Here is a 24,608-nt window from a genome sequence, read left to right as displayed (position 1 = left end):
CGTACCACTAAACGAACATTAAGTAAGCGCCAGAAAAACTGAAGTCATTGGTAGAATTCAAACGAGATTCCCAATTGCTCTATTCTTTTCTCAAAACTGTCATTTTAACTATTTGTTTCCAATGAGACTTCATCGGGAACATACCCGATTTTGTAAAGTCATAAATATAATTTTGTAGATCGTACTTATGTAAAATAAACCATATATTTGGGATAACACCATCGGTGCTTTGGTATATTTGATAATTCATATGCAATAAACGTAGTGCAAATATTTGCTTAACACCACAATGTGAAGTCAGATTACACAGCGACCCCATTGTTCCTTTTGTAATATATTGTCATACTAGTTGTACGCTGTTGTCTGTTAACAACTAAATATTCCAATCTCAAATCAGGTAATTTTGCTATAAGTTTCAGGTCTGAACGCGTTGGTTGAAATTCCGTATTTTACCCCTTTCCTCGTGTCTGTCGGAAGTGAAGGACTTACTTCCCTTGGAATGAAGCGATAACTTCCAGAAAATGGTCTGTGTATTTCAGTCTCTGTCTTTAACTTGACTACAAGTGTCAGTATGAATTCACAGCCGCCGTTTACGGTGAGAATTAGAACAGAACAGGAGCAGGATATGGACTGGATGGTACAACCGGGAGAAATTACGTTCCACCAGGCATTAGTAAGAAACACACCCTCTAGCATTAGTATCGTAATGCAGACGATTGAACAGATAAACAAGAAGTTTTCAGTATTCAAGTCCATTGCAAACCCAGTAATTCTGTGGTTTAGATTTTGTTTATTCTATCCATATTAGCATATTTTTGTGAATGCTACATCATTTATTTACTTACTAACTTATTTCTGATACTTTGTGATAGTGCACCTGTCATGCCCCGGAACGTGGCCATGCTTAATTAGTCATTCTATTACAAGATCAGGCACGCAATATTCATTTATTGCTACATTTTTGAGTTTATAAAATGCAGATCTTTTGTCTATTTGTGTATGTCAATGATTGTCACCCAACTTGCACTAAGCCTATATGTAAATGATATACTGATCCAGGTCGAGGTTAAGTTTATGCCCACCACTTCCTCTTGTATTCTGCTGTCAGAAATACATGTCTTTATCAATGCTTTCCTTTTGTTATTTAACTGTCTCAATCACAGGCTATTGTTTTATTTGTTAAAATCTTTGCAATTTGACATAAGTTAAAAGTTGCCTATCATATTATCAATATTGGGATTATTTGTCGTGATTTCATTTAATTGGACTACTAATAGTAATTACAAATAGCGTGTATAACATCTATTTCAGGAGGTCATTTCGCAAGTTTTACCTCAGGCATCTATCACTGCGTTTGAATGTAAGTATGAACAAATTTTTCCCAGAAACATGATAATTGCAGTTAATACTCCATTCATAAGGGGTATTTTTACAAAGAGGGTGCTATCTATTATACATCATCAGCCTGGTGCAACACAATCCAAGGAAAATGTGTTTATTAACGTTAAGATTAGCATTAACAATGTCTAGAAATAGTATGAGACTATTGCCATTCACATCCATGGTCCATTTTGATTATATTTATAAAATAAGAAAGTTTGACTAACAGTGAAAACATCCAAGATTGACAGTATGTATGGTTGGTTTTGACGTTTGGAGTATTTACAAAAGAAGTTTATGTTTCAAGTTTTTATAGCAGTTGAAGATGGGGCTATTTACAATAGAAGTTGCATTAAATGATTGGAGTAATTATGGTACAGAATCAGTTTTGTTTATAGAGCTGAAGTCTGAAGAATTTAAGGTGCAAGTTGATGTTTGAAGTATTTATTAGAGTAGTTGCGTTAGAAGTTAATGTTAATAGTAATTATGATACAAATTGGTTAGTCTATTGAGTGTGTATTTATATTAGCATTTTCATAATGTTATGTAAGGAATTATTATGGTAGAAGTTACAGTTTGAAATATTTATGGTAAAAGTTAAGGTATAGAATATTTTTTTTATGTTTTCAGATGAGGATGAGGAAGGAGACAGGATCACTGTCAGGAGTGATGAAGAGATGAGTACAATGTTTCAGATGGTGAGACGACAACTCCTGTAATGTTGTGGATGTGAAAGTTATATGTTTAGATATATAGTGTATATAGCCCTTAATAAACCCACATCTGAAAATAAGCCCAAAAGTATATATTGTACGTTCATGTGAAATGACAAAAAATGCTGTAGCATTGTTCTGTAACACACATGCCCCCCGATAATCAGTCTGGGAAGAAGTTTGGACCTCCTTGACATCTTACAGTATACAGATACATGTGTCCCAGGTCTGACACCACAATATATAGGTGATATTGGATGTCAGCTTTGTGACAATTGATACTCATTTGCTTCATTAGTCTATTTATACTTAAAGTGTATGTTATATTATTTACATTAAGGGTATAGTAGGGTTTATTGCATATAGAGCAGACATGATATAGAAATCATGTCTGTTTCTTCCATATTTTCATGAAAAAGCAATCATGTCAAACAAAGGATCTTTAATGTATTTCCATTAGATAGGGGATTTATGAAACTTATATCACAAATTTTTCATTCTATCTTGCCTAAACCCTTAGACTTATTTCATAAATTTCGCAAATCAAATGAAAAATCCTGCAAGATCCTGTATATTTATTTTGCATTATTACTGTGAAAATTGAGGTCAAAAATCATTTTGACTTTGAATATGTTGAAACTTTTGTGATTTGTCATTACTTATGTATTTCATCCTGTCGTATTTTGTCTGATTGGATAACTGTCCTTTTTATATCACAGAATCAAAAAAGAGTCCGCAATTATGACTAAGAAGATAAACTTAAAACAATATATTATTAATATTGATGATTTAATTGCAGTATTTTAGCTTACTCAGTGAAGAAGACATGGTACGGGGACTACTCCCTCCACTGATCATCTACCCCAGAGGTTTGTTACTGTATTTATATAATGCCTATAAGTAAAGTCAACAGTTCACTAACCAAACATATTAAACCATTTTAAAACCAAACATTTTTTTTTTTTTTTGTACAAAGCAGTCCTAATGATGACTTAATTCCTTAGATCCCTTCTTATCCTTATTTCATCAAAAGATTATAATTTACATGTATATAATTCCTCAGTTGTTTACTATAAAATTTTACTGATATCTTGACTTTTTCTAGCACTCTATAAATATGTGTGGATATCTTTGAAAATCTCTTGATTGTAACAGAAAGTTATGCGTCACAGTTATGTTTAACATTCATTATCAGACAGCCTAGAATTCAGTTTTATTTTATAGAAAGGAGCCAGATTTTAAGAGTGATTGACTTTTTTCCAATGATCATATAGGAGACTGAGGCTGTATTTCGGTTTCACTTTGACAAGTGTTTAAATGTTGATTATTAACATCATTTGCTTTGCATAGAAATACTGCTTCATATGATTGATATATTTTTTTAAGTGGGGAAGACAGCAAAAAACAGAAATATTCATGGATTGAAGGTAATTTCCTCTGATCAGTTACTTCATTGAACTGGGAAAAATGTATAATACTGTATTTATCCAGAAAGAAGCATATGTCTGTTAAAAAGATCATCCACATCTGTAGAATTTTCAGTAGAAATGTCAACATGTTACATTATTGTTCTACAATAAGCTCATTGTGAAAACTTATGTATAATATTCTGTGCCTTTGGTTATTGCAGAATAAATGCAGTTATATATACGGATAAAATCTTTGATTTGGTCCCTCTTGATAAAACGATCAGTTACTTATAAATAGAGTCCTCTCTATTTTTGTTTCACTGATCTAATTTCTGGAATTGGATTACAGATCAAAACAGATAAACAGTCCACAAGTAAACCAGCCAAGCTTGTAACAGGGGTCAAGCCTACTGTGGGGTGAGTTCTGGATTCTGTATGACCTTTTCTGATTGGTTTTCATCTTTCCTAATCATCCAATCAGATGGCATCTTTCTCAGACAGATAGAGAATTGAAAAATAAGTTGATGATCTACTGGTTCAGCACTTTGTTTGAAGGTGATAGCATTTGTGGCATGGATGCCATCATATTAGCTGCATTAGAAGCAGCTATTATTTTCTTGTCTTCTGCCTGAAACCTTACAGGACAGTGATAATTCGTTGATAAATACACATTGTATGACCCAGAATCTCCCACAGAGGTAGAGATAAAGTCAAATGCAGTGAGATATTTGATCATCTTTAATTGAGTATGATTTTGACTTGAAATTTCATCTGCTCCATCTCTTACTCCTAACATATTTCAAGGTCATACACATTTTCTCTTGCAGTCAGAACACAAACACGGTAAGTAACCAGCAACAGAACCAGTACCAACCCCAACAACAGCAACAACAACAGGTTCAGCAAACAGGCTATCAGCAACCACCCAACAACTATCAGCCACCAGGAGGAGCCAGTCTACGCCAGATCTTGTCAAACATGGTGATAGGTGACTCTGATCTACAGGTGTTGGATCTGTTAGGAAAGGGCAATGGTGGACTTGTTCATAGGTAAGATGGACACTTCTTGTGAACTGGTAAGGTTGATATATGCCTGTCTGTGATGAATACAAACTGATATTGCATAGGACTGTGGATCATATGGCAGTTTATGGACTTGAAATTCTCTAAAAATGGTTTTATGGATGTTATAAAACTCGTCAATGATAGACTGTCTGTCAGCTGGACACAAGGAGAATGTTAGTTATGATGTAGGAACACTCTGTCTGAAACTTGTATCAATAGTGAGGGAACTATAACAAGATGAGTGTAATTTGGATAATGAAAGAGCAATAATGTACAAGGTGTCATGAGAATATAAACAAATAGTGTGAATGCTGACCTAGGAATGCTTCCCAAGCACTTTAAAATTCATGCAAGGTCTTACTCATTGATGTAAGTCACTAATATGCATATTTGAAATGAATTAGAATGAAAACAGGGAAATACTTACAAATACAAAACCAATTAACAAAACAGTTTTGTGTATTCTGAAAGTATTCAGGTTTCAGATAATTGATTAAATGTATATTATCCCAATTTTTACTATCTCTTATTACAGAGCTTACCATAAACCTACAGGCACAATTATGGCTGTGAAGGTAAGATTTACCCTAAACCTACATGCACCATTATGGCTGACAAGGCTAGATTTATTCATAACTCACTGGCACTATTGTGCATGTCAGTGTAAAATTTACCATAACCTTACTGATACAATTATCAACCTTACTGTAATCATTATGTATGAATCAAAAATATCTGGAATGTTTTGGTACTTCCATGCCTGAAGTAAGCAGAAAAATACCATATACAGTTCTATTACTGGTTCACTTTATGACTTTGGACCCAAAGTAGGTAGGTTTGATGATAACAATAATGTTTAGCCTGCGATAGATGTTGACTTGTTACAAGGCATCTGCTCATTGCAGGATTAATGTGATACGCAAGATGCTGTACACATTATCTTCACACAGGAATGTTTGTTGTGTTGTAGGTGATGAAGCTAGATGTAGATGTGGATGTTCAGAGACAGATCATCTCAGAATTAGAAATACTCAGCAAGGTAATTATAGGCGGACATCTTTTATCAGTGATAACCCATGGAAATATCTTGAGCAAGATGATTGGGAGGGAAGAGAGTGAAGGGGTTGGGGTAGGATGATAAATATGAAAGGCAAATGATTTGGTAACATGTATTAGGGACAAATGGTAGAATGAATTGGGACAGGATCAGGTGGAGGGAATGAGAATGGGAATTAGGAAAGGGAATGGAGGACATGCAGTGATAGAATGAATGGGGATAGGTTTAAGTTTAAGGGTGAGTGGAAGGAGAGGCAGATAATAGGGACATAGTGGGATGGAGGGACTGAGGTAGGAATGAATGGAAAGGAATAGGGTGAATAAGGATAGAGTTGGATGGAGAGTCTGAGACAGGAATGAATGGAAAGGAATGGGGTGAATAAGGATAGAGTTGGATGTAGGGCCTGAGACAGGGATGAATGGAAAGGAATAGGGTGAATTAGGATAGAGTTGGATGGAGAGTCTGAGACAGGGATGAATGGAAAGGAATAGGGTGAATTAGGATAGAGTTGGATGGAGAGTCTGAGACAGGGATGAATGGAAAGGAATAGGGTGAATTAGGATAGAGTTGGATGGAGAGTCTGAGACAGGGATGAATGGAAAGGAATAGGATGAATTAGGATAGAGTTGGATGGAGAGTCTGAGACAGGGATGAATGGAAAGGAATAGGATGAATTAGGATAGAGTTGGATGGAGAGTCTGAGACAGGGATGAATGGAAAGGAATAGGATGAATTAGGATAGAGTTGGATGGAGAGTCTGAGACAGGGATGAATGGAAAGGAATAGGATGAATTAGGATAGAGTTGGATGGAGAGTCTGAGACAGGGATGAATGGAAAGGAATAGGATGAATTAGGATAGAGTTGGATGGAGAGTCTGAGACAGGGATGAATGGAAAGGAATAGGGTGAATTAGGATTGAGTGGGATGGAGAAGCAATTGATAGAATGAATGAGGATAGAAGGGTATAGGGTGATGTGTAAGTATGAGAGATAAAGAATTGCTTGGATTAGAGAGGGTGGGACACAGAGGACAGTAGAAATGATGGAGTTGAGTGGGTTGTAGAGAGGGGATTGGAAGTGAAGTGAATTAATTACTCAGCTTATTCCTAGTTTTTAATGGGAATACTTCTTAACTGATCATAATTCTTAATTCTCTTACATTAACGTACTTTTCAGTAGAACTTTATCAATATGATATATATTTTGATATGCTTATAATTTGTATTTTGATATGTTTCACAGATTCTTGCATCATTTCTCTTGTTTCTTGTACTTCTTGTACCTGTGTATAATATGACTTTTAATATACTTCACTTGCTTCAATATAAATTATTTTTCCTTTATTTATATTTTTTGACAGTGCAATTCTCCAGCCATCATAGATTTCTACAAGGCATTCTTTGTTGAAAATAGAATTTCCATATGCACAGAATATATGGATGGTAAGTGGACTCTTTTGTTTTGACACATCCTTTTCATACTGAATGAGATATTATTTGTGATCATACAAAATACATCAGAAAAAATAATGTAAAGGAACATTATCTGTGTCATAGGTGGGTCACTGGACCGTTACGGACAGGTACCAGAGCCTGTGCTCGGACGTATGGCAGTGTACATCATCCAGGGATTGTGTTACATGTGGAGTCTCAAAATATTACACAGAGGTGAGTTTACAATAGGAAGGTGAGGGCAACCACCATTCACTTACAATCCACTTACATCCAAATCACCATCCACTTACCATCCACTCAACATCCATCTACCATTTACTTACCACATGCTGTTTAGGAATGACCAAACTTCTACTCATGGTCATTATCCTGTAGATAAGGTAATGGACCTAATTCACAAACTTTGAGTCTGGTTAGGGAAGTTTACTTGTTACAATTCAATAAAACTGCATTAGTTAATATACCAGCAGAACTAGAATAGATGTTGGTGATCATTTAAACAGACATATTGACACATTGATACTGTTGTAACTGTTATAGCTCTTGGATGTGAAGATGTCTTCTTCTGGAAAAAATTTCCGCAAAATCAGATTTTTGATTTATCTTTAATATGACTTCTTTGATGAAGGTTTGACATATATTGTAATCCTTGTTATATACACCAGTTCTAAAGAAGTAATAAACACTGTGCATTTTGTTTTTGTTTTTGTACAGATATTAAACCGTCCAACATTCTAGTCAACACTTCTGGCCAAGTAAAATTATGTGATTTTGGAGTTAGTGTTCAGGTAAGTGCAGTGAGATCTGAGGTTGAAAACATTTAGGACAAAACATGATTGCAAAAACAACTTATATTCATAAAAAGACATTGGCAAAAAGAAATATCATAAAATTTGGATGTTTAGGATGAATTCAGTTTTAATTTCATATTCTATTTAAAGTGTCTCACTCAAATGTTATCAATAAAATAGTTGTAAAATTGTTTACCAGTTCAAAGATAGCAATTGCTTAATTATAGGAATGATCCTTTTAAAGGTTGTGGCACCAGTTATGTTTTGTTACAATGTCGAAGTATGAAAATTATTGAATATCTATGCATAGAACTTCAAATGTTTAACTAGATGAGATAAGTTTTTTGGCTAGAAAAATTGATGATCAGTTGTAGTGTATACGCTGGTTAGATATTTATGTCAGTTTGTAACCCAATCTTAGTAGGGACTTCTCGTCAACGAAGATACTATCATTATGGGTTGTCTTAATATTCAATGCAAATATGAAATACAGTGCGATAGAATTGAGTTAATCCCATTAAATGTGTGATATTGAATGATAAGATAAACATGTCTTTCCTGTTTCCAGCTGATCGAATCCATCACTAGGACATATGTAGGAACCAATGCTTACATGGCAGTAAGTAGTATTTCTTTACACCAGAACATGTATATATTTTTGAGACATATGAGTATCTACCCTGCTGTCAATAAGTTTTTTATACCCCTGCCATTTTATGAGAGGGAGGTGTAGACAGTAGTATTACCCATGTCTGTCTGTCGCATCCTGTTCAGTTACAAAGCAATGTCATATCTTGAGAACCTCTCAACAGATTTGATTCTTCTTTACCCCATAGTATCATCATTACGTACCGGTACTAATGCTGATCCAATTCTGGTTTGCAATTATGTCCATTATGAAATTTTTTTCTAGTTTAGTTAAGATTTTGTTACCATGTTGTTGAATCATCAGGTATGGTGTCATTACTAATGTAAACATCTTACGTAATGAAACAAACTGTGATACAATCAGTAAAAATCTTCTTTATAGCAATGATATTAAATCCAGGTCCAAATTTCACTCCAAACACTAAGTTACATTAAGTACAAATATTTGTTATTTTTATCTATGTGATAAATAGAATCTTATATTTTTTTCCGTTTGTTTTAGAGATTTACAAGACTGATGGCAAATTTGAATTTTTGCACCTACCAAATGCAAGCTGAAACAAATATATCAATCATAATTTTATGAATCTCAATGAAATTGACTGAAATGTGAGATTCTGTTTAGTGAATATCTGAACTGTGTAGTTACCACTTTATTTGAATATTTGAAGGTAAACAAGAAGAACTGTAGAAATTTATTTGTTTTGGAAAAGGAGTATAGAGCATAATGTTTATATCCCACAGCCAGAGCGGATACGAGGAGAAGAATACAGCTCTCCAGCTGAAGTTTGGAGCCTGGGATTCACACTCTTTGAAGTAAATATATATTTTAAAATGTATTCATTCTTTCTCTATCTCTTTTTTTTTTATTACTTGAAATAAGATTTAGGCTGTAAGTAGTGAATATACTTTTCCTTTCGGTGAGATTTTTGTTTTCACACTTCTCTTTAGATTAAGATATAGAAAGTTTATATGTTGATTATTAATTAGGATAATTGTTGTTTAGTTGCAGAAAAAGGAGCGAGAAGGACAATTTTATATTCTAAAGATTAATTTGTATACCTGGAGTTCACATTTTATTTGTTATGAATTCTCTGTACAAATCTTAAAATGTGATGTTATCTTGTCACTTACTCTCTTGAGTCTTGCCAACAATATGTTGTGTATAAATAAAGAGTTGGTGGGCAATTATTTCGTCTTATAGTTTTATTGCTTATCTTGCATTGTACTTAGCGTTAAAACTTGTTAGAATCTTTTTGTTAAGAAAAGAAAAAAGGTAGATGATTAAAAACACTATTTAAACAGATCATTGAATGTGATTTATCAATGTTATAGCAACTGCTTGACATATTTCTTGATCACAAAATGTAGTTTCTGTTTTCTCTGTCCTTCAGCTTGCTACTGGAGAAATTCCATATGGGAATGTAAGTATAAAAAATGTTTCCTTTCTGTTGTAGCCTCAGAGCTTTTTTGTAGATAAGTCACTGCATTGATCAAATCATTTGATGCAAAAGTTAGTTTTTCAACTGAAAATTTGATATTATTCAATACAAGGAAGTTTGTCAAAATGTTCTGATCAAGAAAACAAAAATGTTCAAAAGAAGAACATTTTCCAAAAGCCAAAGCCCAATAAATATATTTATATATTATATTATATGTGTTACTGGTACAGAATTCTGGACTTAAATGTAAACACCTCATTATGAGAGTTTGTTCTTTATTGATTTATCTATTCTTTTCTTTTCTTTTTTAGCCAAAGTCCTTTGCTACGGTAAGAGGAAAGCTGATTTTTCATAATTTGTTTATATAGTGTAATTGATAATCTCGACCCCATGGAGTGGGAGGGGCAGGGTAAAATATTGGAAATAGGACAAATTCTTTAATATCATACTTCTATAGGAATGATTGGATTTTGACCAAATTTTGTCAGAAGCATCCATGGAGGAATTGGAACAAATTTTATGTAAATGGTGGGTCTCGGCCCCCTGGGCAGGAGGTGTGGGGCCCAAATAGTGCAAATTCATTAAAATCCTACTTCTCCTGTAGGAATGATTGGATTTTGGTCTGAAGCATTGTTGGGGGAAGGGGATTCAATTTTGTATAACAGTGGGTCTCCGACCCCTGGGAGAGGTATGGAGGGGCATGGCCCAATAGGGGAAATAGCAAATTTGTAAAATCCTACCCCCCCTGTAGGAATGATTTGGTCTGAAATATGAATGGTTTGTTTTAAAGAAGCAGTTTCAGACAAGCAAAGTGAGGAGAGCAATGGGCCTCGTGTAATGTGAAAATATTCTTTTAAATGAAGTTAAAATAAAATGACTACCGTCAATGACTTTTATTCAAATGAATTTTGAAATGTTTTGTAATTATTAAAGTACATGTATCAGTTCATGGCATTAATTAGAAAGTTTACATTCTTTCAGCCAGTACACCTTCTGAACGTAATTGTATCCGAGGTAAGTAGAGCACATATGTAACTCTTTATATATATAGATAGATAAATAAAGGATCTCATATTAGATATCTGATGGTAGGCTATTCAAATTGCCCTACGTCCATAGTCTGTGGTTGTCTGTCCATAAATATTTTGTGATCACTATTTCTTGGGAAGTACTGGATGGATGATCTTTCTCAAATTTCATGTGTAGCTTTCCCTTGGTCCCTTTTAATGTGCTGCAATCTGATTGGCTGAATGTTTTACATGTCTGTCGGTTTCGCTTTCCGCTCGATATCTTGAGAAGGAATGATGGCCATGCTTATGATACTTGCATAAGTCCCTTGCTCAAGTTCGCGATGCGGCTGCAATCTGATTGGCTGAATGTTTTACATGTCTGCGGTTTCGCTTTCCACGCGATATCTTGAGAAGGAATGATGGGATTTCTGAAACTTGCTTATGATACTTGGTACATAAGTCCCTCGTAATCACCTTGTTGGCTGAATGTTTTACAGAGAATATCTTCCTTGCTTTGTGATACTTGGTACATAAGCCCCTCATTCGAGTTCAATGTTCACCCTGTCCGTTTCCCTGTCCGTCGATCCATATATCTGTCCATCTGTCCATTTTCATTGGATTTTGATGAAAGTTGCTTTCAATACTTGACACCTGTCCATATATTTCTTAATATTAAGAAACTCAATCATAAGGGGTAGGTATTATGCGGGGCCCTTCCTCGACATTGGTCTAGTTGTACCTGTTTAATGTTGGGACTGATCAAATGGATCTCTCTCAATCCTTGTTCTTTAGTTGTGATCTTTTGATTTTGGGACTGATCAGAGAAACAAATGGCTGACAGACAGCCACCTTGGATTTTGCCTTGTAAAATTTGTCATAGCTATTTCTTGAGAAGTGCTGAATGAATCTCTCTTGTATTAGTAAATGATATCTAATTTCCCCAGATTATTATAATTTTTTCTGAAAAGGAATGTTAAAATTTTATATCATTATGAGCAAAAACAGAGGAGAGTAGAGAAAAAATGAACAAGATCTGACTTAAAGAACAAATAAAGATCAAACAATGGTGAGCACCATGATCCCTCTAGTATTTTCTAGTGATAATCCATAGCTTTCTCTTCTTGTTCGTCTATCATTGACTTTGAGTAAGGGATATTATTGTGTTGGCCTCTAGGGTCCTGTAATTATCCAACCATCAGGCTTTGAGCAAGGGATATTGTGTTGGCCTCTAGGGTCCTGTAATTATCCAACCATCAGACTTTGAGTAAGGGATATTGTGTTGGCCTCTAGGGTCCTGTAATTATCCAACCATCAGACTTTGAGTAAGGGATATTGTGTTGGCCTCTAGGGTCCTGTAATTATCCAACCATCAGACTTTGAGCAAGGGATATTGTGTTGGCCTCTAGGGTCCTGTAATTATCCAACCATCAGACTTTGAGCAAGGGATATTGTGTTGGCCTCTAGGGTCCTGTAATTATCCAACCATCAGGCTTTGAGCAAGGGATATTGTGTTGGCCTCTAGGGTCCTGTAATTATCCAACCATCAGACTTTGAGTAAGGGATATTGTGTTGGCCTCTAGGGTCCTGTAATTATCCAACCATCAGGCTTTGAGCAAGGGATATTGTGTTGGCCTCTAGGGTCCTGTAATTATCCAACCATCAGACTTTGAGTAAGGGATATTGTGTTGGCCTCTAGGGTCCTGTAATTATCCAACCATCAGACTTTGAGTAAGGGATATTGTGTTGGCCTCTAGGGTCCTGTAATTATCCAACCATCAGGCTTTGAGCAAGGGATATTGTGTTGGCCTCTAGGGTCCTGTAATTATCCAACCATCAGACTTTGAGTAAGGATTATTTTGTTGGGCCCTAAGGGTTCTTTGATAATTCAACCATCTGACTTTGAGTAAGAAGTAACTTGTTGGCCCCATGGGGTTTTATGATAATCAAACTATTGGCCTTTGAGTAAGAAGTATTGTGTTGGCCCCTTTGAGTAAAAAGATATGTCTTGGCTCCCAGAGGTCCATTAATAACCCAATCATCTGACTTGGAATAAGAAGTAATATGTTGGACCCTTAGGCTTATAACAGGATACATATGATGATGTATTGGCCTTGTTATTTTTCCATTGCGGCAAATTGCATTTCAAAGGAATGAACTTCATACAAAAATTATATTGAGTATAAAAAAAGACGTAATAGAATTGATTGAGCAATGCAAAATAAAACACATGGTTTTAGTAAAAAGAAAATAGAAAAGAAAAATATAAGAAAAAATGATCATTTTGATATTAAACCTGTTGGAATTGAAATGAAATTGACAAGTGCTGTAAAAGATAAATAATCTTTAGCATTGCATTGATGTCTGTCCTGTCAGGATCAAACAATTTTTTGTGTTTCAGGAGCCACCAGGATTGCCTGCTGCCAACTTTTCTCCAGACTTCGTACATTTTGTAGAAAACTGGTAAAGTGGTTCTATTAAAATATTGTTCAATGACAAAATTACTGTCCATTTCATTGGTGTGCTATTTACATGTTTACACATCAAAGAAATAAAATTTAAAGCATGAAATAAACAGAAATTTTAGCAACAAAATAACATTAACAGAGAAAAGTGAAACCAGAGTGTTTCTTTTGAGAGACTGCAGAAAAATGAAAGAGCTTTTTGCAAAATTTTCATCATCTATCAAAATTTGATATGTATATTTTCTCATTAATGTACCAGTATGCGGAAGTCACCAGCACACAGATTGACATCAGAATTGTTAAAGGTCAGTAGTCATTCTAAAATGTTTGTCTCAATTGTAAGCTGATAATAAAAAAGTTTTTGGAAAGAAACCCTGCTGATAATATGACTTATGTTGTGTAACATTTCAAACTAAGATTATTGGTCTTAGGTTTTATCAAAGTCAATATATGCTACATGGCCAATCAGTTTCTTCATATATGTACTGTTTGCATATCCCTAAAAGTAAAGGTGGTAAATAATGTATGTCTGACATTTTAAACATTTTTTTATCTTTACAGGCACATCCTTTTATACAGCGTCATGATGATGGCAATATTAGTATAATAGCTGCCTTTATACAGAGTAAACTACTGCAAATACAGCAAGGCAAAGTCAGTTGATGGTCACTGTATGGGAGCTTGTGATACCTAAAGTCTGGTAAGGTGAAGTCAGCTGATAGTCACTGTGTGGGAGCTTGTGATACCTAAAGTCTGGTAAGGTGAAGTCAGCTGATAGTCACTGTGTGGAAACATGTCATACAGCAGGGCAAAGTCAGGTGATGGTCACTGTATGGGAGCTTGTGATACATAGGTAAAGCTGAGAGGAGTCAGCTGATGATCACTGTGTCAAAGCTTGTGATACCTTAAGTACAGTAGTGAGAAGTCAGCTAAAGATCACTGTGTTTGAGCTTGTGATACCTAAAAAACAGCAGAGTGATTTTAGCTGATAGTCACTTTTTGGAGCACGTTTGTGATACGGACATTAATACTGAAAAAAACTTTTTACAAATGCATACTTTACAAATTGCAAGTACAATTTATAATTGTTTGATGGGTATAAAAGTTTTTTTTTAGTTCTGAAATGCTTTATGGGTTTATCATCCTGCTCGTAGTAGCTGGTGGTTGCCTCACTGAACAAAAGACAGAAGGCCTAACATATTCTACCCAGAGCAATTGGGGTAAGACATCTTGCTCAAGAAGAAAACCATGACAGCATAGGCAGACACAAACCACCCAAAACTGGGGGCATTTAACCAGACACCTATTATTGTAATCTGAGGTTACTCACAGAAACACTCTATTCCTGTCCCCTGTTACAGTAATATAAATATATTGTTATATGAAAGAAAGAAATGTGGAAAAAGTTATTTACAACCAAAGGAAATTAGAATATTGCTTATACATGTGGTTTACTGTGTTGCTTTGGACTTGCACACCAAATCAGCCAATCATCAAGTGTTTTGTATACCTGTATTTGTAGTTTCCATTTGAGAATGTATAAATTTCATGACATATTTTGAATTAATTAAGACAGAATATAAAATGTTTCATGATGAAAAACATTGCAATTGATGTATCACACAGCTGTAAAGGATGAAAATTCTCAAGTCCTGGATCACTTTACTTTAAAACTTTCTGTTGTTGAAGTATTTAAGGCTATGAAGTCATATGCCATTAAAACATTTGAAGTAGGAACTGTGTCACCTTTGTAAAGTATGTGTCAATCATGCCAGTAATTCTGTGTTGAATTCCATACATACATCTATATAGAGAAGTTAATAACATGAAGATCAATATTAGTATAGGGACCATATATTATGTGCCAAATAGTGTGTTACGGTAGTCTAATGTTTGTTTATTTGAAGCTTGGAACTTCTTTTTAGCATCTTTATATGTGATGAATAAAATCTTTGGAATGAAATAATCATCAGACAAAACTAAACTTGCATTTTGTAGTTTTGGTTTGTTTTTTGTTTAAATGATGTTCACCTCCTGATAATTTCGTTGGCTCAGCTGATCTAACATGCCTATAGATCATCATGAAAAACTTTTAAAGCTACTTCTTCTGAACAGAAAGTCTTATTGAGGCAGAACTTTAAGTTATGAAATGTATTTAGATAAACCTTTCATACCGTTATCTGTCGTACCGTTTCTGTGATTTGATCAACTAAAGTAGCACTCCATAGTTTGTATGTGTTTTGACTTAACGTGACATGGTTAGGTAAAATCATGGACCACTTGTTTGAGAAAAATCTGTCCTGTCCCACACTAAACCTTTTTGTCTCGGGTGCAGTTACTATTCCTAAGGATAGATTTTAGTGTTTTGCAAATTCTTCCTAATGATATAGATCACACAAGGCTGAACTTTTATTTGAGAAACAAAGAATGACTTCATTAGCGTTTTGCTATGAATGTACCTTAAACAGACAACTAATCTGTATTACAGTGTCACATAACACCTTCAGTAAGTGTTTCACATTTTTTAAATACAAATTATGTATAATCATTAAAAAACCTGATTCTGAAATTCAAAAACATGTATTGGCTCATCATAGAAATAAATTTTAACTTCCAATGATAAAACAATGATAGTAAATAAATAAAAGTTTTATTCAGCTGCTAGAAAAACATACTTCCTCATCAAGAATAAACTGCAAATATCTGGTAAAATTAATTTTAAATTATGAAAATGACTATGCCTGATATTTGACTTCATCAAATCCATATCACAAGTTTGTGTGAGTTTCTTTGACCATTAAATAACACCATGTCCAAAATTGACAATTCATTCAAAATAAGAGATCCCAGAGGGATCTTGGTGCCCACCATTGTTTGATCTTTATATGCTCTTTGAAAGTTGGATCTTTTCCCTTCTTTTCTCTTCTCTGATGATAAGACAATTGAATATTCCTTCAATGGAAATAGCGACGAGTCTTTACTTGCCAAATCCAAAATGGTCATCTGGAAGCCATTTTGTTTCTTCTGATCAATTACATGAGCAAACAAGCACAAGGAGAGACCAAAGGGAACAGACATATGAAATTTGAGAGATATTCATGTGGAATTTTTTAACAAATAGCATTAACAATCTCTATGAGGCAAAATCCAAGATGGCTACCTGTCGGCCTTTTTGTTTTTCTGATCAGTAACGAAAACAAACAGGCACAGCTAGGGATCAAGGAAAGTATACACATGAAATTGAAGAGAGATCTATACAGTAGGTCTCAAAAAATAGCAATAACAAACTTGAAAAGTCAAAATCCAAGATTGCTGGCTGTCAGCCATTTAGTTTTTCGGATTAGACTCAAAATCAAACTGGCACAACTAGAGACCAAGGGGAACCTACATTTGAAATTTAAGAAAGATCCATCCAGTTTTTCTCAAGAAATAGCGCTAACAAACTTTCAAAATCAAAATTTAAGATGGCTGCATTTCAACCATTTTGTTTTTGTGATCCATCCCAAAATTCAATGGGCACAACTAGAGACCAGAGGGAATCTACATATGAAATTTGAGAGAGATCCATCCCTTTCTTTTCAAGAAATAGCGATAAACAATCTTCATTGGAAAAATCCAAGATGGTTGCCTGTTGGCCTTTTTGTATTTTTGATCTATCCCAAAATTGAAGGGCACAACTAGGGACCAAGTAGAACTACATATGAAATTTGAGAAAGATCCATCCCTTACTTCTCAAGAAATAGCGATAAGAAAAATTGTTTAATGGATGGATAAATGACCCCAGACACAGAGCAGTTTGAAAACCCCACCATTATCAGATGGTGGGCTAATGAGAAATTTAAATATACAAATTGAATTGTTTTTACCTGATATCATGGCGTGTATCTCAGGGCATGTATTGATTCACCTCCAAAGCTTCAAAATTTAGGCTATAAGCATCACTGTTGTGTCCAATTTATTTTGTTATTTGGCTCTACTACGTCTCTTAAACTTTTATTAAAAGGTGATGTTCACTTTTGCTTCTTTTATAAAATCCTCTTGACAACTAATGATTACAGATACACACTTCTCGTTCCTTGTGAAGGAATGTTGCCCTTGTCTTCTTTTAATCTCTTTGCTAACTAAATTTCTCTTATTTTCTATGAATGAGGTTAATCTATTCAAGGAATAGAATGTTCTTAAAGATATCTGACTGGTGTTATCCATATCAAAGAGAATTTTGTAGTGTAGAAATTAGGGTACAGGATATTTGAATCTGTAAGCGTTAGTGTTATTACATGTACTTATTAATGTGGATCACAAACCCTTCCTTAAAATACGTCATCTTGTTAAGTGATTCTTATTTCGAAACATATTGTCAGTGTTTTAGAATGTATTAAGTAAGATATTAAAATCTTCACTTAATGTTACGTAATGTGACAGCGGCACAGTGGCAGACTGAGGTTTCCACTCTCATTCTCAAGGGTCACCAGAATGAAAGCCCCCATGGCATTGGTGATATTTATCTGTATTTTATCAAAAGGATACAAGATCACATGATAGTTGAATCTTTAGTGCCCTCTTAAAATAATATTTTACCACTTGTCATCTTTAATTGTTGTACATGTTTCATTTCCAATATGAAGATTTCCCAAGATGAACCAGAAAATGAGCCATTCATAAGATGGTCCAATGTTCATGCTATAAAAATTTTATTCAACACTCTATATATTGTCAGAAAGTTTATCCCTTATGTTTGGTATGGTGAACAATATGATCGCTCAGTTTTTCTCAGGGAACATCATTGTAAGCTTTGTTGCTTTAGATTTGCATTTATGTTGCTGTTATATTGATTTACAAGCACAAAACATCATTTCTGACATAACTTAGCAGTTATAAAACTATGTTACAATGACCTACTTTTACTATGGAATAGAATAGTCTCCAATATGACCTTAATTTCATGTCATATCAAGACAACCTAACTCCAAGGTATTGATATACAAAACTAAAAGCCACCATTAGGCCCAAATTGGCATCTATTTTTTGGGACTATTTAGATCACCTAAACTTCTTAATTAATATACAATGTTACAACAGCAAACAACTTTAATTTTATAATACATTTATTATTTTTTGCTAAAATTATAATGTAATGAAGATTAAACAATGAGATTATGTGCATCTATTTCTTTTTCTTTGCTGGAGTGGCCTTTACTGGTGTTGGTGCTGGAGCAAATCGTGCCTGGGCAATCTTGTTGAGGTAGTATAATGCCACAATAGAGAAGATGAAACTGTTAAAAGAAAAGAACATTTGATCAAGGACTGTCATATTCTAAAGTTTCTCTTTAATCAGCTTTATTACACTTTCCACCTTTTGACTTTTGCCAGGAGGAGAAAGAATTCATCATAACTGGAAACAATTCATAGACCATAAACTTGTAAATCAATTTCAATGATGCTAAACAGGAATGTTAGGCACCATATGTAGGTTTGCATCTAGGTTTTATTCTGCAGAAATTTTGGTTGCAATGGTAACCAGGTCACTATACACAGATTTTTGTGTAATGGCCCATAATACATCAGTCCTTTCATTTATTTGATGAAACATGGCCTAATAGCTTATCTTAGCCTACACATCAGGTGTTTCCAGAACCATTACTTTGGAAATATAAAGGAGGCTTCTGATGGTTGAAAGAGAGATTTTGTCTGATTGTGCTGAAAATTGATATATAAGTGTTAAAAAGAATGAAAATTACAACAGTACTATTTTCCAAAGTATCTGATGTCATTTAGTTGCCCTGGTAACTAAACAAAACTTACAGGACTTAAAAATCAATTTCAATGACCCTATATAGGAATGCATGCATCACAAGTCATAATTTATGTAGATGTACATGCAAGTTTTTTTTTTCTCTTTTGAGAAAATTTTGGTTTTCTTGGTAACCAGTTCATTATACATATGTATTTGTGTTATGGCCCATAGTTTTATAATACATGTTGAGGAAAAATTCATCAAATTGTGATATTGAACCACCTAACTTACAATATATAGCCAACTAATGGACCAGTCAAACCCTAAAACTATGCCACACACAAAGGACTTAAAGGCTCATTCAGATGCCTTGCTAAAATTGTGACTGACACCTTAATACCAATCCTGACACCCTGAATACCAAGGCTGTCACTCTGATGGCAGGATAAAGCCCCACCCAACAACTGAATACCAAGGCTGTCACACTGATGGCAGGATACAGCCCCACCCAACAACTGAATACCAATGTTGTCACTCTGATGGCAGGATAAAGACCCACCCAACAACTGAATACCAAGGCTGTCTCACTGATGGCAGGATAAAGCTCCATCCAACACCTGAATACCAAGGCTGTCACTCTGATGGCAGGATAAAGCTCCACCCAACACCTGAATACCAAGGCTGCCACTCTGATGGCAGGATAAAGCCCCACCCAACAACTGAATACCAAGGCTGTCACTCTGATGGCAGGATAAAGCTCCACCCAACACTTGATTGCCAAGGCTGTCACTCTGATGGCAGGATAAAGACCCACGCAACAACTGAATAACAAGGCTGTCACTCTGATGGCAGGATAAAGCTCCACCCAACACTTGATTGCCAAGGCTGTCACTCTGATGGCAGGATAAAGCTCCACCCAACACTTGATTGCCAAGGCTGTCACTCTGATGGCAGGATAAAGCTCCACCCAACACTTGATTGCCAAGGCTGTCACTCTGATGGCATGATAAAGCTCCACCCAACAATTGAATACCAATGTTGTCACTCTGATGGCAGGATAAAGCCCCACCCAACAACTGAATACCAAGGCTGTCACTCTGATGGCAGGATAAAGCCCCACCCAACAACTGAATACCAAGGCTGTCACTCTGATGGCAGGATAAAGCTCCACCCAACACTTGATTGCCAAGGCTGTCACTCTGATGACAGGATAAAACCCAACCCAATACTTGATTACCAAGGCTGTCACACTGATGGCAGGATAAAGCTCCACCCAACACCTGAATACCAAGGCTGTCACTCTGATGGCAAGATAAAGCCCAACCCAATACTTGATTACCAAGGCTGTCACACTGATGGCAGGATAAAGACCCACCCAACAACTGAATACCAAGGCTGTCACTCTGATGGCAGGATACAGCCCCACCCAACAACTGAATACCAATGTTGTCCCTCTGATGGCAGGATAAAGACCCACCCAACAACTGAATACCAAGGCTGTCACACTGATGGCAGGATAAAGCTCCACCCAACACCTGAATACCAAGGCTGTCACTCTGATGGCAGGATAAAGCTCCACCCAACAACTGAATACCAATGTTGTCACTCTGATGGCAGGATAAAGACCCACCCAACAACTGAATACCAAGGCTGTCACACTGATGGCAGGATAAAGACCCACCCAACAACTGAATAACAATGTTGTCACTCTGATGGCAGGATAAAGACCCACCCAACAACTGAATACCAAGGCTGTCTCACTGATGGCAGGATAAAGACCCACCCAACAACTGAATACCAAGGCTGTCACTCTGATGGCAGGATAAAGCTCCACCCAACACCTGAATACCAAGGCTGTCACTCTGATGGCAGGATAAAGCCCAACCCAATACTTGATTACCAAGGCTGTCACACTGATGGCAGGATAAAGCCCCACCCAACAACTGAATACCAATGTTGTCACTCTGATGGCATGATAAAGCTCCACCCAACAATTGAATACCAATGTTGTCACTCTGATGGCAGGATAAAGACCCACCCAACAACTGAATACCAAGGCTGTCTCACTGATGGCAGGATAAAGACCCACCCAACAACTGAATACCAAGGCTGTCACTCTGATGGCAGGATAAAGCCCAACCCAATACTTGATTACCAATGTTGTCACTCTGATGGCAGGATAAAGACCCACCCAACAACTGAATACCAAGGCTGTCACTCTGATGGCAGGATGAAGCTCCACCCAACAACTGAATACCAAGACTGTCACACTGATGGCATGATAAAGCTCCACCCAACAACTGAATACCAATGTTGTCACTCTGATGGCATGATAAAGCCCCACCCAACAACTGAATACCAATGTTGTCACACTGATGGCAGGATAAAGCCCCACCCAACAACTGAATACCAAGGCTGTCACTCTGATGGCAGGATACAGCCCCACCCAACAACTGAATACCAATGTTGTCACTCTGATGGCATGATAAAGCTCCACCCAACAATTGAATACCAATGTTGTCACTCTGATGGCAGGATAAAGCTCCACCCAACACTTGAATAACTATGCCTTCATTGAGAAGATGAAAGTAGACATTAAATCACTAACCCACCTCTTACCACATACGAGTCCCACTGTATTGTACTCTTGTTGTTTTTATCCAATCATTATGGACCAGGCCTGTTGCAGTAAACATACCATGTTATATAATAAACTCAATGGATTAAGCCTTTTGTAGTATACTTACCATGTTGTTACACAAACTCTATGGACCAGACCTGAGGCAAACATGGCCACCACTAAACAGAATCCCACTACAAAAAAACATATCACTTAATATCAACAAATCAAACCATAATGCTTTTCTACATGAATTTGACAGCAGTCTGTATATAAATAAATTGGAAAAATAAAGTTATGTTTTCCTTATTGGGAAGACTTTTTAATTTTTTTCTTCACATTTGGGGAAAGTACAGATTTTGGCTGGAGAAACAGCTTGTTTTCAACTGTCAGATTCACTACAAATGATGCAATGTATATTCAAAGTGAGTTATATCTATTCCTTAATTTTGAAAAGGTGCTCAATGTAACACTTCATTCCTATTGTTCTCATCTTTGTTCTCAACTCCATACAGTAATCACCAAATGATTGATGAGAGAGGAGGAAATCTACGATAAAGATGACCTCTATAACAGCTAATAGGTTACCATAATTCATTGTAAAATATTTTAATCTAGATAAATCTTTGACATTGACCTTTATAATACAGTACTTTATACACTATGATAATATCAAATTTAATTATCAAGTTACTCATGATGTTGTCAAGCTTCAAATTTTTAAACTTGCATGGACACAGTATTAATAATCTTACATAAGAAATTATGTTTTTAACCTCACCTTCTGGAAATAGCTTTGCTTGAAATCCCTGTCCAAAAAGTGTTGATTCCAGATTACTAACACCCTGTGTATGAGTTAAGGTATCAACTCTAATCCAGGACTCTAGTATATTATAAGCATGTGGTACAGAAAAGACTGATCCATTTCTCAGCTTCCTGAGAAACATGAACTGCCATCACAAGTAGGAAGCATAAAACCACACACCAAAGATCTTCACTTAAGGTTATGTAGGCTAACGCTCTAACTGACTAAGCTCTTACAGTCCCCTTTCCAGGTTCCCTTCATTCTAACAGACAATGATGGAATCTACAAACATTCTGACAATAATGACACAATTACTAGAATTCCAAATTTCAGTAAGACTTTGATTCAAGAAAATCAATAAAAAAAAATGAAAATGTACATCTGGTCTGCCTCTAATAAATTTCATAAAAATTGCAGATAAGGATACAGTTAACAGGAAAACAAAGAACCAGCTTCCCATGAATCCTCCGATTACTGTCATGTACTCTGTTGCTGCTAACTGCTGTTTGAACATCTGCATGCCTGCAAAAAGTCCTAGGCCCAGTGTGAGGGACAGCACAGATGACACAGCACTGGATACAGCTACAACCAAAGCAAACAAACCAATGATAAGCGCTTTCTGTCAAAATTGTTACAGTTTATTCAATTTCTAATTGAATTAAGTTTCTTTAGTGTCAGGAGTGTTTTCAATATTCAAACCCTGAACACAAGTCCTCCAGGCTTTCCCTTTTTCTTTACTTTCAATCTATATTTAATGTGGAATTAAGAATACAAAATTTGCAGAGAAACCTTAAAATAGCCTTAGGTAACACCCTACTTTGTTTGTCAGATAAGGCTAAAATCTACATTTAAGTCAGTAGGTGATTAATCCTTAGACTGTGACTGTTATTGGAGAGGATGCATGAAACTCTTCCCAACTGAAGAAAAGTTGAGCTAACCCATCCAGTACATTTTTTAAAATCGGAAAGTAATTATGTTTCTCATCTTATGGTTGTTTTTACTTTAAAAGAGCATCACCACATACAAGTCGAAATGATCTTTATATTGTTGGTTCAGAATTTCAATGCACATTCCAAACTGACAGTTTTGAACAAGCCAACAGGGTGAAATTATAATGAACAGTAAAAGATGAAGATTATAATTTGTCAGTGTAACATTAATTATCTGAATATGTAAAAGTATAAGGTTGGTGTGACTTGCACATTCATGTTTAAAACAGTTTCCATAATTATTCTGTCATGCTTCTTCACCAAAGCTGTGGATTATCAGGCCAGAGTTCCATGTTGGGGCACTCAACTAATACACAAACACCAAAGAAATTCCCATTCCCTACTTCAGGAATAAGTTGTCAAGATATCAGGATTTGGTAAAACTTCTAAGGAATTCTAATAATCAACATGAATGAACCAGCATATTCAAACATGTCTTTTGTAATGAACACTCACTCAAGCATGAATGCCAAAGATTCACACTGACACCTTCAGTCATTGTCATCTTACCAGACAGAGACTTCTATAGCAACATTTTCAAAGGAACGTAGTGCAATGTAAGATGTTAGTAAAGATAATGTACATATACGTACATAATGTAGATAGCTTGGGTTACAATTACATTTTACATTGTAGGATATTTTAAGTAAACAACGCTGTCCATATCCAACATTTGTTTATGCATATTTTCAAATGGAAAATTGTTAAGTGTTACTACGATTTTTTTCTTATTTTCATCAAATACAACTTTCACACCAGCACAGTTCACTACTACAGTATCACGGGGAATACAACCCCCAGGGCTACAGTAGATAAGACCCTGTGGTTGTCTGGTACAACAGTGCGCCGGCATGGCGTTTTCATAAAATTAAGTCAATTGCGTGAGTACAAAATATCTAAAACAGTAAAAATAATAAAGACTTTAACACTCGCTGCATAGAATTACTATAATATATAGTTATCTTACGCATTTTCGTTGTTTGTTTTCCAATGGGCTACTTTTCGACTTAACTGCCTGCGTGGAAACCGG

At 35.6% G+C, this 24,608-nt stretch overlaps 2 protein-coding genes across 4 annotated transcripts; one reads left to right on the top strand and one right to left on the bottom strand.

Annotated features, from left to right (window-relative positions):
- Window positions 1–524: 524 nt before the first annotated feature.
- On the top strand, window positions 525–15,413 carry LOC132544126 (dual specificity mitogen-activated protein kinase kinase 5-like). Of its 3 annotated transcripts, XM_060207694.1 has the most exons (21): window positions 525–673; window positions 1,312–1,360; window positions 2,011–2,078; window positions 2,893–2,962; window positions 3,480–3,520; window positions 3,852–3,919; window positions 4,330–4,551; window positions 5,102–5,141; window positions 5,537–5,605; window positions 6,984–7,065; window positions 7,180–7,290; window positions 7,792–7,865; window positions 8,437–8,487; window positions 9,261–9,332; window positions 9,911–9,940; window positions 10,270–10,287; window positions 10,940–10,972; window positions 13,367–13,428; window positions 13,690–13,735; window positions 13,992–14,135; window positions 14,192–15,413. In XM_060207694.1, the coding sequence occupies exons 1-20, from the start codon at window positions 572–574 to the stop codon at window positions 14,091–14,093; spliced, it is 1,410 nt and encodes a 469-aa protein (XP_060063677.1). In that variant the 5' UTR covers window positions 525–571; the 3' UTR covers window positions 14,094–14,135; window positions 14,192–15,413. The 3 variants fall into 3 exon arrangements, with proteins under 3 accessions (XP_060063677.1, XP_060063676.1, XP_060063678.1); XM_060207693.1 differs by having other exon boundaries at window positions 13,992–15,413; XM_060207695.1 differs by lacking the exons at window positions 13,690–13,735; window positions 13,992–14,135; window positions 14,192–15,413 and having other exon boundaries at window positions 9,265–9,332.
- A 3,104-nt stretch (window positions 15,414–18,517) lies between these two features.
- On the bottom strand, window positions 18,518–24,608 carry LOC132544152 (keratinocyte-associated protein 2-like). Its single transcript, XM_060207726.1, has 5 exons — window positions 24,546–24,608; window positions 23,017–23,171; window positions 22,566–22,629; window positions 21,912–21,978; window positions 18,518–18,703 (listed from the first exon to the last, which is right to left on the bottom strand). Exons 1-5 carry the CDS (start codon window positions 24,547–24,549, stop codon window positions 18,595–18,597), a joined length of 399 nt encoding a protein of 132 aa, XP_060063709.1. The 5' UTR covers window positions 24,550–24,608; the 3' UTR covers window positions 18,518–18,594.

The sequence above is a fragment of the Ylistrum balloti genome, unplaced genomic scaffold (assembly GCF_031769215.1).
Source record: "Ylistrum balloti isolate Yb309-2 unplaced genomic scaffold, AGI_CSIRO_Ybal_v1 Utg369782, whole genome shotgun sequence".
NCBI classification, from domain to species: domain Eukaryota; kingdom Metazoa; phylum Mollusca; class Bivalvia; order Pectinida; family Pectinidae; genus Ylistrum; species Ylistrum balloti.
Note: the sequence above shows the minus strand (reverse complement) of the source record. Positions and strands in the feature narration are given on the sequence as shown.

Coding starts and splice junctions, on each gene's coding strand:
- LOC132544152 (XM_060207726.1), bottom strand. Junction 21,979..22,565: donor AGCAAAGCTATTTCCAGAAG/GTGAGGTTAAAA, acceptor GTTTTTTTGTAG/TGGGATTCTGTTTAGTGGTG. Junction 18,704..21,911: donor AGAGTTTGTGTAACAACATG/GTAAGTATACTA, acceptor TTCTTTTAACAG/TTTCATCTTCTCTATTGTGG.
- LOC132544126 (XM_060207694.1), top strand. CDS start 572: ATGAATTCACAGCCGCCGTTTACGGTGAGAATTAGAACAGAACAGGAG. Junction 7,066..7,179: donor ATGCACAGAATATATGGATG/GTAAGTGGACTC, acceptor TCTGTGTCATAG/GTGGGTCACTGGACCGTTAC. Junction 7,291..7,791: donor TCTCAAAATATTACACAGAG/GTGAGTTTACAA, acceptor GTTTTTGTACAG/ATATTAAACCGTCCAACATT.